The 16,876-nt window shown below is 41.7% G+C and overlaps 1 protein-coding gene across 8 annotated transcripts in view; it reads right to left on the minus strand.

The window, feature by feature from the left end:
* SCUBE1 (signal peptide, CUB domain and EGF like domain containing 1) overlaps positions 1-16,876 on the minus strand; it is a 294,385-nt gene that overhangs the window by 207,507 nt on the left and 70,002 nt on the right. For all 8 annotated transcript variants that reach the window (XM_006127715.5, XM_006127713.5, XM_014575791.4 and 5 more), the window contains exon 4: positions 13,750-13,884. In XM_006127715.5, the coding sequence (XP_006127777.3) occupies positions 13,750-13,884 (135 nt within the window). The remainder of the gene's footprint in view (positions 1-13,749; positions 13,885-16,876) is intronic.

Consider the following 16,876-nt stretch of genomic DNA (forward strand, 5'->3'; position numbering starts at 1 on the left):
CACACTGTCCTAGGTTATATTCAGTTACATTGCTTGTGCTATGATTTAATCTGATATAAACACTCTGGAAAGCTTAAAGGGGGTACTCCATATCATGGGAAGGGAAAAGGATATTTTTCCACAGGTAGATGGTATTCTGTTGGAGCTGTGGGAGAAACATTTTGCACTATGTGCTACGGCTAAATGAATGCTATTGTAGCTGCATTCTTCCCTGGATATTAGGTGGGTGAGATAATACGTTTTATCTAACCATCTTCTGTTGGTGAGTGACACAAACTTTTGAGCTTACATAGAGCTCTTCTTCAGGTCACCTTGTCCCTCTATAACTTAAACAAGTCTTTTGAAGCTGTGCAATCACGCTACACCCCACGTAGATGTAGCAAGGGCACATATCATTGACTAGATCCGCTTATTTTTGTTAGTGATGGCAAAATTAGTTTTATTATTCAGGCTAACGCTCATGGCTAAGATGAATGATGGCCTGAAAAGAGACACTTATTTATAGGTGTCGACTTATCTAATTGCCTGGGGCGCTCGACTCCTGGGCCCCATCCTCACTGCACCCCATCATCCAAGACCCCCCGCCTCTTCCTGCCCCTGCTCCTCTCCCTTCCCTTAGCATCTCCTGCATGCTGTGAAATAGCAGAGCTGTGGTGGGTAGTAGGTGCTGGAAAAGACTGAGTGGCACCAATCAGCAGGGCCTCCAGCCGGTGGGAGGCACCAAAGGAGGGAGGTACTGACCCAAGGGGTCTTCCAGTGGGTGCAGAGTAGCCACCTTTTCCCCCTTTGGGTGACCCATAGAGCCAACTCCTATGCTGTTGCTAATATTTTCACTACTGTATCACTCCTACAAACTCTGTATTCCATCAACTTATCCAGAGCTACATATAACCTCCCCATAATTTAAAACAGTTCATGAATGTAATTGGTGACAAGCGCAACACACACACATTGTGTTCGCTCTCTCTCTCTCGTTCTCTCTCTCTCTCACACACACAATTGTACAGTGGAAAAATATTAATAAATATTCGGGGGCTTTAATTCCCCTTGATTAGCCTTGGTTTTCCAAGCCAAAAATACATTGTGTCATTACCCATCAAAGCAGACAGGAGACTGCCAGTGGGTGTCATAACCAATGTTCACCAGTGAGGGATTATGGGTCCCCAGCCAGTCTTCAGATGACAGCAACCACCCAATATCTCACTTGTACCAGCAGAGAGTGAGGGCTGGTGGACCCCAGCTGAGTAGAGGTACCATTCTCAAAGCTCCTGACTGGAGGAGATGTCTGGCTTCTCCATTAGTCTAGGACTCACTAATTCAGATAGAAGATATAGGAAATTGTCTGAACAATTAGCTTAATCCCTGGCTGGGTTGCTGCATTGGACGCTGCCTTCTTACATGACTCCTGAGCCCTGCCTGAGGCTCGCTTTGTTCCGGATCCCTGCTTTTATGGCCCACCCCTGGCTATTGACTCGGGCTCCATCTCTTGGTTTGACTCAGACTCCAGCTTGGGCTCTGATCCTTAGCTCAACTCTTGATTCTGACTCAAGCTCTGACTCAGGCTATGTCTACACAACAAAGAATAGTTGGAAAAAGATACGCAAATTGCAAACCGCAATTTGTGGATCTTTTTCTGCTTTTCTTCCGAAAGAGGCTTTTCCAACATTTGGCCCGTCTACATGGGGCCAAATGTCAGAAAAAAACCCTCTTTCGGAACATCCCTTTTCCCCTGTAGAATGAGGTTTACGGAGATGCCAATTTTTTTCGGAAAAGCACACACATTCCTTGGACACGGCAGAGCTTTTAAAAGCTCTATAGCATAGACATAGCCTCAGAATCCATCCCTGGTTCACAACTCCTGCTGAAACCACTAGACTTGACCACCACTGCTCTGGCCACCTCTGTCCTGGTCTATGAAACTTCCATGGTCCGTGGAGAAGAGGAACATAGCCTGTGTGTTTTTCTGAGGTTAATTAATGAAAAAATTAGGGAATGAAAACTTGTAAGGGCCACAATAAATGTTGTAGACAACATCAATAGGCTTTGAAGGAGCTGAATGTCTGTCAGATGGTGCTCAGATGATCATCACAGGACTGGGACTGAATAGCATCGCTCATCTATCAATTTATCCCTCCTCCATCTGAGATACACCCCATGATGTGTATCACATACAGTATACTTAATGCCTTTCCATTTAATTATAGTTTACATATGAATGTGAATTTCTTCCAGGGTGTTTTGACTTACTTCTGTCTCCAGACCTTCCTCACCTGAAGTTTTAGTCTGCTGAGTACTAGAGGCTCCCAGTTCTTGTGTTTATTATAACCTTACTGAATTCTGAATAGACATAGGAAAATATTGGTACACTTCCAGTATTATTGAATGATTGAGTGTGAAGGTTCCTTTCACGCATTTTCTTTTTAAAAATGTACTGCTTTCCAGTGTGTTTTCCCAACCATACATACCACTTTTGCTTCTCACTAGTGTTAGTCAAGAGTTGAGCTACAAACTGTTTGTTGCATTCTGTGTCACCCAGGTGTGGAGAGATTTTTTATTTGACTTACAGATTCCCTTCTTTTTCTGACAGTTTGTTCATGCTATGGCTAGGTGTTTTAAACAGCTGTTCTTTTCATGACACGCTTCTTAGTATCTCCGGTTATGTGATTTCTAACAGACTCTTTCCCATCAGTTCCATTCCTTCCTGCCAAAATGCACTTAGTTATTGCAACCATGAGAGGTAACTACTGTACCTCTAAACAATTTACTGCCCCTGCTAGTCAGGTTTGGTTCACTGAGAGGGAAAAATGTAAATTCTGCATTTCCTTTTAGATTTAGTTAATCTTACAGCCATAGACTCATATGATTGGAAGGGACTTTGAGAGGTCACCTAGTCCAGTCCTCTGCACTCATGGCAGGACTAAGTATTACCTAGAAGATCCCTGATAGGAGCGTTTATTTAACCTGCTCTTAACAAATCTCTAAAGATGGAGATTCCACATCCTCTGTACAGAATGTATTCCAGTGCCTAACCATCTAGAGAGTTAGGAAGTTTTTCCTAATGTTCAACTTAAACATCCCTTGTTGAAATTTAAGCCCACTACTTCTTGTCATCACCTTAGGGGCTAAAGAGAACAATTTTTCTTCCTCCTCATTGTAACTAGAGATGTAAAATCCCATTTAATTGGTTAACTTGTTAAACATATTGTGTTGTGGGCAGGGGGCTGCTCCAGCCCCGGCGGAGGAGGAGGGGGCGCTGTAGACAGTGGCTGCTCCAACCAGACTGGATACTCCAATTGAGACCCTGCCCCTGCTAGTCAGTTAACCAGCAAGCAGGAAGCTGCTCCAGCCCCGATTGGTTAACCTTAACTGGTAAGCCTCGCCTATTATGGGTGAGACTTACTGGTTAATTGGTTAAACATTCATATCCCTAACTGTAACATCTTTTTATGTATTTGAATGTGGTGTCATGTTCTCTCTCAGTCTTCTCTTCTCTTCTCTTGACTAAACAAATCCATTTTTTTAAAATCTTCTCATATAGATCATGCTTGTTGCTCTTCCCTGGACTTTCTCCAATCTGTTCACATCTTTCCTGAAACATGGCACCCAGAACTGGACACAATACTCCAACTGAGACCTAATTAGTGGAGAGTGGAGCAGAAGAATGACTTCTCATGCCTTGCTTACAACACTCCTGCTAATACATCCCAGAATGTTTCTTTTTTTACAACAGTGGTTCACTGTTAATTCATAGTTAGCTTGTGATCTACTGTGATCCTCAGATCCTTTTCTGGGTTATTCCCTCCTAGATACTCATTTCCCATTTTGTGTGTGTGTGCTGAATTATTTCTTCCTAAGTGGAGTACTTTACATTTGTTCTTGTTGAATTTCATCCTGTTTACTTCAGACCATTTCTTCAGTTTGTCCGGATCAATATGAATTTAATCCTGCTCTCCAAAGCACTTGCAACTCCTCCCAGCTTGATATCATCTGCATACTTCTTAAGAACTGGACCCAGTGCTGATCCTTGTGGGACTGCACTTGATATGCCCTTCCAGCTTGACTATGAAGCACTGATAATTACTCTCTGGAAGCAGTTTTCCAACCATTTACACACTCACATTATAGAAGCGCCATCTAGATCATATCCAAAACCACTTTGAGAAACCTGTTAACTGGCTACACTGGTTTGTTTATCTACCAGCACCATGGCCACAGAGCCTCGCAGCTCCCTTTGGCTCCATTTCACCATTTGCAACCAAGGGGAGCCCTGGGAAGCAGCAGCCTGGCCCATGTTGCTTCCGCTGCTCCCCTTGGCTGTAAATGGCAAAATGGAGCCACTAGGAGCCGTGAAACTCTGTGACCACAACGCTGGCAGATAAACAAACCGGTGCAGCCAGTTAACAGGTTTCTCAAAGTGGTTTCACAGGCCACTTTGAGAAACACTGATCTAGACTGTATTTCCATAGTTCGTTTATGAGGTTCTAAGAGCTGGTATCAGTATCTGTACTAAAGTCAAGATATACTACATTTACTGCTTCCCCCAGATTCACAAGGCAAAGAAAAAAATTCTTGATAAATCTATGCTGATTGTTGCCCCCTCTTGTTGAGGTGAAGTAATTACGTTGATGGGAGAGCACTCTCACATTAAAGTAACAGGTCTTCAGATATGCTAAATTGACACTGCTGTATTGATTTTAGCATGGTAGTAAAAACAAGCCCTGATTCTATAATAAGGTGATAAGAAACAATGTCAGTGGGAGAGTGTCTTTCACCAATATAATGCAGTGTAGTTAGTGCTTTAAGTCAAAGTAAGTTACATCACTCAGGGAGGGTTTTTTACACACCCCTGAGTATCATAACTTACATCAACTTAAGAAGTAGAGTAGACAAGACCCAGGTGTTTGCAAATCAATTGCTTAATTATTTGCTCTATTAACTTTCTGGGTATTAAAGTGAAGCTGATCAGTTTGTAATTCCCTGGGTTGTCCTTATTTTCCTTTTTATAGATGGGAACTATATTTGCCCTTTTCCAGTCCTCTGGAATCTCTCCCGTCTTCCATGACTTTTCAAAGATAATCACAAAAGGCTCAGCTATCTCCTCAGTCAGCTCCTTGAGTATTCTAGAATTCATTTAATTAGGACCTGATAACTTGAAGACATCTAACTCGGCTAAGTAATTTTTAAACTTACCCATTCCCTATTTTAGCCTCTGATCCTACCTCATTTTGCACTTTTGCTATTTCCACATTTTCTGGTTTTCTGTTATTAGGCTCTTATCCTGTGCCCACCCTGCCCCCACGAGTCTTGTTCAAATATACGTCTGCCTTGATTATGATTCCAGTCAGTCATGGTATATTTGTAAGTTAGACTTTTGGCTTGTTGACTTCTTGCCAGCTGAGGGTTGCAGGCAATATATTTGTGATTGTATTTAACATCTCCTTTAACCTCACTGGAAAAAAACAGTTTTGTAATTCTCAGAAATCCCCTAAAATACTGGAGTGCTTTGCAGGACAGCTTCTGTAGAGAGCCCTACAACTCAACTTACTTTGTTCTGCTGAGGCACATAGCAGTCTCTGAATTTTGAAAGATTCAGTTTTTCAGTTTCAGTGAAATCACAATCATTAAATTTAGCTAACTGTCCAGTATCTTGGGACACAAATCATAGTCAGAAACAAAAGAAAGAAATGGTATTAGTAACTGAATACTGGGACTCTTTTCCCTGAGTCAGTACTAAACCAAAGCGCTAGTCAAATGTTAGGGGACACTCTCTGGTCTGAAGGAGACATGTGAAATGTTAAACTGAAGTACAGCTTTAGACCACTTCTAGCATTTTTCATGGCAGGTGGAATGGGAGAGCTATATGAGTACTCTGCACTGCTACCAACTCCCCTGATGCTTCGGCCAAGTCACTTCGGGCTTTCATAAAAACAGGCTTAAGTTTCCATCCATCGTAGTCGTGTAGAAAAGCTTGAAAACATCAATTGGGTTAAACTAAAAGGCAAAAACCCTGAAGATAAAATAAGGTATGGCTTACTAAGCTCCAAATGGCAATAATGTTTTCTGTCTGTTTTTCAGTTTTATTGAGGTACTTAAAGTGTTACAATCCATCCCTACAACTGGCCAGTGTTTGCATTTCTATTTAAAACTCACCCTATTAAAGTGGTGCATTATAGTGCAGAGACTGTTGAGTGTTCTACTCTCTCACTATTTATAGAAACAACAAGGATTAAAAAATGTTATGTCTATAGACTGCTCTTTATGAATAAGGTGCCTCATGAGTAAATCAGTTATTAGTCTAGAACACTGCACTGAAAAGTCAAGAGGGGGATACTCTCACACACAGTGCTCATACAGAAGATAGGAAACCTTACAATCCAAAGAGTAGTGATGTTGCTAGGGTATGCACATTTTTATCAAAGAACAATGAGATTTAAAATATTAATACTGCTCTTTGTTTCTGTATCCTCTCTCTCCAAAGCAGTTACAGATAAGCAGTCACATTACATTATTTACTTGATAGCTAATGCAAATGAAAAAGCTGATGGGTTATTAATTATTATTAATTATTATTATTATTAAATATTTGGTTATGATTTAGCAAAAGGTTCCTGAGACAATGAAGTTTTATCAGACAAAATACCTCTTTCCCAGTCATGTTAGTGTAGAGGTACTGATTTCATTAAAATGTACCTCATGCTCATATTTTTCTCTTTTAACATAGTAAGTGTATTTTCGGATTTCAATTTAAAATTGCAATGGCACAGTCTATTGTTAATAGAAATTGTTCCATTGCCTGGGGCACCTGCTCTTAGAATGGGTAAGGTTTGGTACATCCAAATAATTTATCAGGCTGTCCATGTTTAAGGAACTTTTAAAATGTAGATGAGAATCTCTGATGTTCCAAAGCTATGGAGATGTGGCAACACACTAGTTATTCAGTTATCCTTACAAACTAATATTCAATATTAATATATGATTTGTATTTCCATGAAGCCATTCACCATGGGCTCTCAAACTGACAATCTCACCTTATGAAGACCTTATGCAGTAGTTTACACATGGCTAAACTATGCTAAAGAGAGGCTAAGAACTTGCCCAGGATCACACAGTTTCATCAGAAGAGTTGGGAACACAACAAAGTACAACTTGCAGTCCCACCCTGTTCTTACCACTGGGTGGTATTTCTACTCTAAGACTCAGGCTTTGCGCTATCTGGCTGCTGCGGAATCCTGTTGGAATTATGAAAAACAGGGTGAGAATATAAATAAATCCAAGGTTGGGATGGAGGGGGAGAAAAACCTGAGCTGAGTATAATTTTCTTGTCCAACAATAAAGAAGCCAGAAGTTTGAAGAAGTAAGTGAACTTTTAAAATCATCTCTGTATATACCATAACTGACACCAGGCTTCAAACCATCACTTTCCATCAGATCATTTCTAGACTAGCACTACACAATTAATAAGTTTCAAATGAACACCATTTCCCTGTGGGATAAGGAGAAGTGGACAAGCAACTCCACAGCAAATTGCTTTTAAATGGTCTGAGAAACCATGGCAACATCCATTTAAAAGGCTTTTACACAATTTGACCAAACCCCCATAATTTTCTGTGTTTTATAGCTCAGTTCCTCTCCATCTGCTTCCTCCTACCCCTTAAATCCACCTTCCCCAATTATTCCTGCCTTTTTAGTTTGCCTGATGCTGCCAGGATAGAGGGGGCTTTGGTAATGAATAATTAGCGGCTATAATCCCATCAGCGTCAATATGTCTTCGATAGAGAATCAAAGTTAGGGTTTTAAATGGCATGTCTTTCTATATGTGGAATTTTTTTGGCTAATTCACAGAAAAAATACATAAAATCATGAAAGCAAAATCTATATATGAGCAGAAACAACTGATGTTTCTTTCTGGAACATTAAAGACAGATTTTAAGGTGGCGTGCTTGTGATTATATACTCAGTATGCTTTTGTGAGACTCTCATAAGTAATAACACTTCAGCTGCATTGCATGGCTACTGATGCAGAGCCTGTATGGATGGAAGACCAAGGTAGTCTAAGTCTTTAGCAGAATTATAGAGCGTGGCTACATTGCAGTCTGATGTGTGAATGCCGCATGTGCGGACATCTCCAAGTTACTATCCGAGTCACCTAAATCAAATTGAACAGTAACAGTGAAGCCATACACACCAGGTGAACTTGTATAGCCCATATTGTTACGTGACCTAGCTATGTCAAAGCTACTTCTGGCATGTCTACACAGGCTGTGGATCATATATCCAGGTGGAGTGTGGCATAGACACAGAATTAAGCTGTATCTAAGGGCTTGTATACATGCCCCCTGCAATAGGAACTAGAGGAGTGTTAATTGTAGAGAAAACTAATGCTATACCAATTGCCCCCATGTACAGTCTAATGGCATGAATTAAATAGGTACCTATAAACAGGGAGTCCTGTGGCACCTTAAAGACTAACAGATATATTTGGACATAAGCTTTCGTGGGTCAAAACCACTGTGTTAGTCTCCATGCATCTGACAAAGTGGTTTTGACCCATGAAGGCTTAAGCTTATGTATTGTTAGTCTTTAAGGTGCCATGAGACTCCTTGTTGTTTTTACATGAACAAGAAAATATGGCTACCTAGGTACCTAGGTTGTGTTACTGTAGTCTTGTTTGATGTAGTGTAGATAGTGCCTAAAATACTAATCTTCCCAGGATTTCTGGAGCGCACATTACTTAATGGGTTAAAGACAAGTTAAGGCTAGTAGGTAGCTAATTCTGGTTTCTATTAAAGGCACCATGAAACATAGTTTTTTTTCTCTTACATAATTTACTAGTCACCACAGCCTACTTCTGCAACCAGATGCACAACTGCAAATTTCTTTTATGTTCTGTTAAGTTTTGTCCCTCCCCATAAAATACTCTTCCTGTTCCCTCTCTTTTCTTTTTGCAGACTAAAGTATCTGCGGGGAAATGAAATCAATCTTAAGCATAAATAAATGAATCACATTTTCCTGGGCAGAGCTTTTTCCCCGAAAGATTCTGTGAGGGTTGGTCAGTAATGGGAAAAGTAAAATAAAACAAACATTGCACAACGAATATGTGTCCTAACTTGAACATCAGTCTAACCCTGGCACTAGAAAATTCATACCTCTCCGTGGATAATTTATGTTGACCTTTCTTGCCCATAAGAATAATGAGAAAACTTCTGGAAATCATGGAAACAAGCCATCCAGGATGCACAGAAGAGGATATCAAAATCCCCGCTATATACTTTTGTGGCTTTAATCACAGCTGATGTGAGTGGCATGTGCAGAAACCAAGCTCCACCAGCAACTCCTAGAGATGTTGAGATGAAGGCAGGGACAATACCTTTGGATGCTGATGGAAGTGTATGCAGCAGCAAGCATTCGTATTGTGAAGTGGGATGTTGCACTCACTCCCCACCCCCTGATGACTAGTGCAGAAGTCTTCCCCTTTCTTATCACTTTGGGGAGTGCAATGTGGCTATCCGGGCCAAGGCCTCCGTGGCAACCTATGTGGATTTTGGCGTTAGGAGCAAAGGATGCTGCTTGTTTGCTCTGTTTCTTTAATTTCTTCATAATCACACGCTCTTCCTTGCTGTGAGTCTTACTAACAGTATTGCCAACCTCAAATGATCAAAGATCATGTGTCATACCCCCCCAAAGTCAAGAGACTCCCCCGAAAATAATAAGATTGAAAATGAAGTGTTATATTGAGTTGTTGGGTTGGTCTTTTCAGCTTTAAACTCACCACCCAACCTCAAGCAGGTGGTCGAAAATTAGTATTGCCCAGGATCCCACATTTATGAAGGTGATTTTGAACACTGTTTCAGGAGATCTCACCCCCCCCCCCATCTTCCTGTCCACCTCACAGCCGATCAGCCCCCCTCCACCTCACCTCTGCTACTCCTGCTGCAGCTTTTGAGACTCGTCAGGCTATGGGGGAGGAGAGCACAGCAGAGGGGTTGTTTTCTCCCCCTTTCACTAGAGAGGAGGAAGCTAGGCCTAGAATTGCAGTGAGAGAGAGAGGGGAAGTGCTGTTGCACACGAGGGGAAGGGAGAAGTGGGAGCAGAGCTATCATGAGCTGCTGGGCATTTTCTGTTTCCTCCTTCCCCCTCCTGGGAGAATGGAGGGTAGGGAAGAGAATTCTGTCTGTTTCCTGTAGTAGCCTTGATTGGCGGATCTTTCCCAGGAGGTGGAACTGGTGGGAAATCAGCCAATCCGAGGGAGGTTTCCCAAGGCAAAGCTAAAATTTGTGAGAGGATTGAGACCGGTTCTCTTCCTGAACAAACTTGCATGACATGTAAAATCCAAGTAGTGTCAATATTGCACTAGACGAGGGGTCTCCAACCTTTTCAAGCACAAGATCACTTTTTTCAATTGTTAAGTGCAATCCAATGATCTACCTCAAACCCAAATACCCTTGCCAGGCCTCCTTTGTTCCCCTTCTCTGAGGCCCTCGTCCCTGCTCACTCCATCCTCCCTCCATCCCACCAGGCTGGGGCAGTGGGTTGGGGTGCAGGCTTTGGTCTTGGATTAAGGTATTTGGAGTGTGAGGGGCTCGGAGCTGAGCCTGGGACAGGCAGTTGGGGTGCCTGAGGAGGTTCTAAATGCAAGCTCTGGGAGGGCATTTGGATGCAGGGGTGCTCGGGGCTAGGGCAGAGGTTTGGGGTACAGGAGGGGGTTCATGACTGGGGAAGGGTTTCAGGATGTGGGCACAAGCTGGGCATTGTTTACTTCAGGGGGCCCCTGGGTGGTGGTACAGTGGGGCTAAGGCAGGCTCACCAGGCTCACCCCTGCCTTGGCCCTGCACCACTCCCAAAAGCAGCCAGCAAACTCCATCCCAAATCTTGCTGTGCCCCCTCTCTGCTCTGTAGAGAAAGGATACAGGGTGGAAGAGGGCACCTGGATATCAGCACCCTCCTCTCCCTCCCCTGCATTGCACAGAATGCAGAGGCTCCTGAAGAGACAGCTACAGGGAAAAGGGCAAGAGATGTGCAGCAGTTGGAGGGGGGAAGGGGAGCTGAAGTGTTGGGCTTGATAACCTCTTAGCCAAACCAGTTAGGGTCCCCTATCAGAGGCTCCAAGATCTACCAGTATATTCCGATCTACTGGTTGGTGGGTGACCACTGTACTAGATGGACTGCTGCTACTGTATTTCATGTACCACACATTGGCTAATAACATGAAAAGACACCATGTTTCTTAAACTAGTTCTCTTAATTAAGAGCCAGTTTAGAGAAGTGTTGCAACTATAGCTAGCATTCCAGCCATGTGTACACAGACTGATTTTCTGGTGCTTCTTCCAAACTCTTCCTTCCTGCAACCTTTACTCTCACCTCTAAATTCCATGTGGCTTGTATAGCCCTGAATACCAAATCACTTAAGCATGCACAACTGTAAAGCACTGACACAGCAGAGGCTCTCAAGCTGGACCCCAATGTAAATAATGTAAATAAGAGAGGGCTGCTCCATCAGGGCACATTGCACAGCTTCTCACCAAACATTTTAAAAAAAGGTGGGAGGACATGCAAGAACAGGAAATCGTTTGAGCGGGGGGAAAACTTTGTTCTGCAAAGTATGTCACGTAGGATGTACTTTTAAATGATATCAAGGGTGCCTGAAATGTATGGATAGGCATCCATTTTAACCTTTTTTACAAATCAATGGGACTAACTGTGTTCAAAGTTTACATCCATGCTGAAATGTTTGGACTGTTGTGCTTGGGTTGTGACTAGAACCTACATGCTGATGTAGGGTGTAGATGTGGTTGGAGGATCCTTGTGCCCTTCTCCCACAAATCACTGAGCACCCACATAAGCACATTTGAGCACTAAAGAGGTCTCTAGTTAAATACTTTGATAAAAGAATCTCTCCTCTGTTTTGTCTCATAATTTTTATAGACACCCACAAGTGATACAGACTGAAAATAAACAATAATCTAAAAATGTATGTATTTAATAGAAAGAATCTGATATACTTCTCATGATGCCTGGTTACCATTTGTACTTCATCTCCAAGCTTGCACAAAGAAAATAGATCACCGAGTTTCATTTCCTGGTTCTAATGCGCTAGCCCAATGTGTCTGGGTTCACAGTGCTACAGAACAATGTTTACTTAAAAAAAAAATATTGACACTTTATTTTTGAAAAGTGATACAGCATTCATATACATTTTGTAATGGCTTCTTGAACCTCTTATTTCAGACCCAAATATTTTGACTGTTGCTTTAATTAAATCTCATTTCACACATTCATTATAAACCAGCTAGCACAAACACATTCACCCCACACATTTTTATTATGGGCATATCTCAGTCACCCTTTAAATCAGCTTCACCAGTCCTCCTGCACACTAAGAATCATCCTTACCATAAAAATGCACCATTTCCCGCAATAAATCTACTTTCATATAAAAATCTTTTGCCTTCAGAATCTCATTTTTCATTTGTTTCCTTAGCTTCCATCTCGGATATCTACATTCCCTTTTATTTCAGCTGGGATTTTTTATAATGTGCAAATTGAAATACTGATTGTATTGCAGCACTTTGCAAATGGTTTTCATTAAGCTTTCAGCTACTTGCTCTGTTGGATATCCGTGTGTCAGCATTACTTTATGTTGGACAGAAATTTGAACCATTTATATTGAACAGAATGACTAAAAATCTAGTAGATAACGACCTTTAAAATGCATTGGCTGATGGAGCTTAATTGCAGGTTCTCAAAATCCAAGTGCTTTGGTTGCTTTAAACTTGACAACCATTTTAAAAAACAGAGAAACAAAATATTTTCTAGGTTGAACATATTTTTAACATCACGTTTATTATGTATCTCAGCAATACTAAACACACAACAAGCACACTGTGAGAAATATATTTAGAGTTTTAAGAAAGTTCTTCCTGTTTAGACTATGAGGTTTTGGAACCTCTGGTTAACGACAATGATTTAAAATAATTTAAACCCTGTTTGTGTGGCAAGTGAAAATGTAAAGTGGTCATTTTGTTGACCAGACTTATCTTGCTGCTTTGAGGGCCATTATTACCTCTTTTTAACTGAGCTTACTAAAATGTATTCCCACTAATATTAGGGTCACTAGAAGACTGAACAATCACATCAAGTAGCCACTTAATTGCAAAGATTTATAGTTGTGTTGCTCTTTCCCCCTTTTGCACCTAAGCTTGTCCTCTGTGCCTGAAATTTACAGAGGTGTTTGCTTTAACTAAAATCATCACTAGTTTATGAGCACAGATGCATGGAAAATCCTTGATTTTACAGATACTGGCTATAAGCAATCAATAACTCAATCAAATTTATTGGGCTTCTGGCAAAAGAGTGTATAATTTCCCAAATAAATTGGCCATTTGTTTCAATGTAAGTTCTGATATCACAATGTCTAAGGTGGAAGGTTGCCATTTTAAATGGCTTCTTGGTTCCAATAGTGAGTGGTTTTACATTCCACATATTACTACTTCATATCAGAATCATTTTCCCCTGCCTTACTAATGCACCTGTTGTCAGTTTAGGTGGCTGCATAATAGAAGATTCAAGATCCCACCACCAAAAACACCAATCCATCAACAGACACACCTCACAGAAATCTATGGATGCAAAACACTATACAACTTCTATAGCACAACTATTTTCAGTGATCTGATGAGAGAAATATAAAGAACATAATTTCTGAATATGTTATCAACTCCATGGATCATGTCCCCGAGACGGAGTACTTACCATTGGAGCGGTGAATACAGGTGTGCTGGTTATCACTCAGGAAAAAACCCTCCTTGCATTGACATTCATAACTTCCCATTGTGTTCACACAAATCTGTTGGCATCCTCCATTGTTATCCAGACACTCATCAACATCTAGGGAAAAAATGAGACTATGATATAGACACGCCGACTGCATATTTAAAATAGCAAGCATCAACCAAAAGGCAGTCTGTAAATTAAGCTAATGAAACATCCATGGGCTCTATTATAGTTAATCCACATTAATCCATTTAATTCCTTTACTCACATCACAGGTTTAAAGTTAACTTTAAAAGAACTACGGGGGTGGTGGGAAAGGGGGTATCCAGCTTAAGCCAGTAGGCATTCTGAGTTGCAAACTGATTTGCAAAGCACAACGAATGTTAATGTTCTAAAGAGCTGTGACTCCATCTGCCAAGAGTGGTGTTGTGCTCTCTTATTCCCTATCCGTTTGGAAAGGCCACTTTGGGCCTACAGTAATGTCTAGCTGGGGTAGGAGCAGGCAAACACAAAGGGCATTATTGGGTGAAAAGAGTCTTTAAAGAGTTTTGGTCTTGCACAGAACAGCATGTTTCAATTACTGAAGTCATAACCCCCTACTTTGTCCATTTGTTTAATGTTGTTTAATTAAAGGAAGGCTTCTTACATCTAAATGTTCCATGTCTATATTGTCATTTTAATAAGCAAATATATAAAACCACAAAAGCAGCATTAGCTACTGACTGTTTTGAGGGTCCCCCTCCTTCCTCTTCTACCCCTTTCCCCAATTACCTCCCTTTGGTTTGTTTAGCAGAGACATATGTTTTACCATCAGGAAAGCACTGATGCTAAAAGATATACTCAGTATATCTGACCTGTATTCAACCTTGCAAGCACTCTCATCTTTTGCTCTTAAAAGATTGCAGAGTATTCCTGTTCCCTGTTAACTCTTTGGACAATAGAGTCGCTGCCACCCAAGAAACTCACAATTTGTTCCTTTTGTGAGGCATTGCCAACAAACAACCCGCTATATCACAGAGTTCCAACATTTCAGAAAGAGACAAAAACGATAAACGCCTCAGCCGGATTGGCACAACTATTGCAATCATTATTTCTTCAGGAAAGCCAATGGGATATGAAATTGCCAGCCATGTTGCTTAAGCAGGCACACGGCATCCAGGAGATTTGAAGTGCTAGAGAAACCTGATTGGTAATTAACCTGTGATGCAGGGTTGTCTCAGGCATCCCTGCTGAGCTTGGTAACCTACGACCTCAGAGATCCACCTATGTGACTGTGATGTTCGCTGCTCATGACAGAAAATGCAGTCCTTTGTGCAGGCACAGAGCACTGTAATGAGGATAACACAAGCCCTTCAGAGTAAGAATGCCTTCTCCTGTATCCTGAACCAGGATGGGAACAGGTTTCCTTCTTTTGCAAAGAAACTTTGAGGCACTATTCCCTCAAGTTTCCCTCACAACCACCGCTTGCCTCCTCACCATTCTCAACATGGTGTTACTTCCTTTTATGCCTTGACCCCAGGTTTGTGGGTTCAAAGCCTGTCCACCCAGGAGCGTCACCATCCAGCTACTCCATTAGGAAGGCCAGATAAGAGACTCCCTTATCTCTTAGAGAGGTGGGGTGGGTTCTGGAGTGGGTTCTGGACTGAACATGAAGGCTATGTCTACACAGCAGTGTTATTTCCAAATAACTGACATTATTCAAAAATAACAAAGAGCATGTCTACACAGAAAGCCATTATTTCGTAACAATGGTGAGCTGGAGGACTTCTTACTCTGATTCCTATAACCCTCATTTCACAAGGAGTAAGGAAAGTCGAAGGAAGAGGGTTCTTCCTTCGACTTCCTGCTGTGTAGACAGTGCCAAAAGCCAAGTGAATCTATTTCGACTTAAGCTACGCAATTGATGTAGCTGAAATTGCATAGCTTAATTCGACTTTAGCCCTGCTGAGTAGATGTATTCTAATAGACACATCAGAGCCATGTGATGCTTGAGGTGCTGAAGGGGCTTTGGTTGCTCTGGTAGGGGGGTGAGGGCAGGGACTCAGGATGTAGGAGAGGAAATTGGGTGCAGGCTCAGGATGCCACATATGCTGGCAGCTCTGTGCTCTGCCCCACCCCACCCCCGGCTAAAACTGCTCCCTCTGTACCCATTGGTCACAGTTTCTCATTCACAGCCAATAGGAGCTGTAGGGGGCAGTGCTTGCAGGCAGGAGTAGCACACCAAGATGCCTGTCCCCCTTACCTCCCCACACACTCCAGGCTGGCCACTCCCAGAAACAGGCTGGCAGGGTGGGGCTGAGATAGGCAAGAGATAGGTTGATTGCAGCCAACTCGGAGATTCCTAAGGATTGACTAAGGATTGACGAATCAATTGCAGCTGACCAGTTAGTGACCAATGCTGTATATCACTGATTTAACCCTCTATTTTGGCCTTAATCTGACCACGGGATCAGCTTGCCTAAAGCTCATTTTATAACTGTGTTTTAGACGACAATACCCATATCTCCTCTGTTATCTATGGTGTCAAGCATGCACTTAGTTGGAGCTGTCTGAACAACATTCATCAAATAATTTAACTGATAATTTTTGCAAAAAAAAAAATATTTTATGAATTATTTCCTGGCCAGCCTATTGCTAACTCAGATTAGGGCCTAGCCAACGCACAGTGAAATCACAAGAGAAACTTGGACTCAAGTCCTTGCAGATCTGGGAGAGTGAGTCATGGATATTCTCGGATGTCTTCAAAAATTTCAAAGCAAAGAATTCAAGATTTTTTGCATTATTTTCCCGCAATGGTATTGGTGCTCAACACATAAATAGCAGTCAGATAAAACATAGGAACAAGTATTAAGGGCCAGACTTTCCAGAAAGCTCAACTCTCAATTAAGCACCAAAATAAGTGACCAGATTTTCAACAGAGCTCTGCATGCTGGGTGTTGAGCTCTCTTAGAAAATATGGCCAGGATGGAGCACATGAAAATCTGGCCCTCAGTTGTTTGTAAAATCTGCAGGCAGAGACTTAGCTGGGATAAATGTGTCATAACTCCATATGGCAGAGGACCAGTATAAGTCCTAAATCAAGATACAGAAGGAAAATGACATCTTG

Source organism: Pelodiscus sinensis, chromosome 1, assembly GCF_052426305.1.
Source record: "Pelodiscus sinensis isolate ZL-2025 chromosome 1, ASM5242630v1, whole genome shotgun sequence".
Classification (NCBI taxonomy): Eukaryota; Metazoa; Chordata; order Testudines; family Trionychidae; genus Pelodiscus; species Pelodiscus sinensis.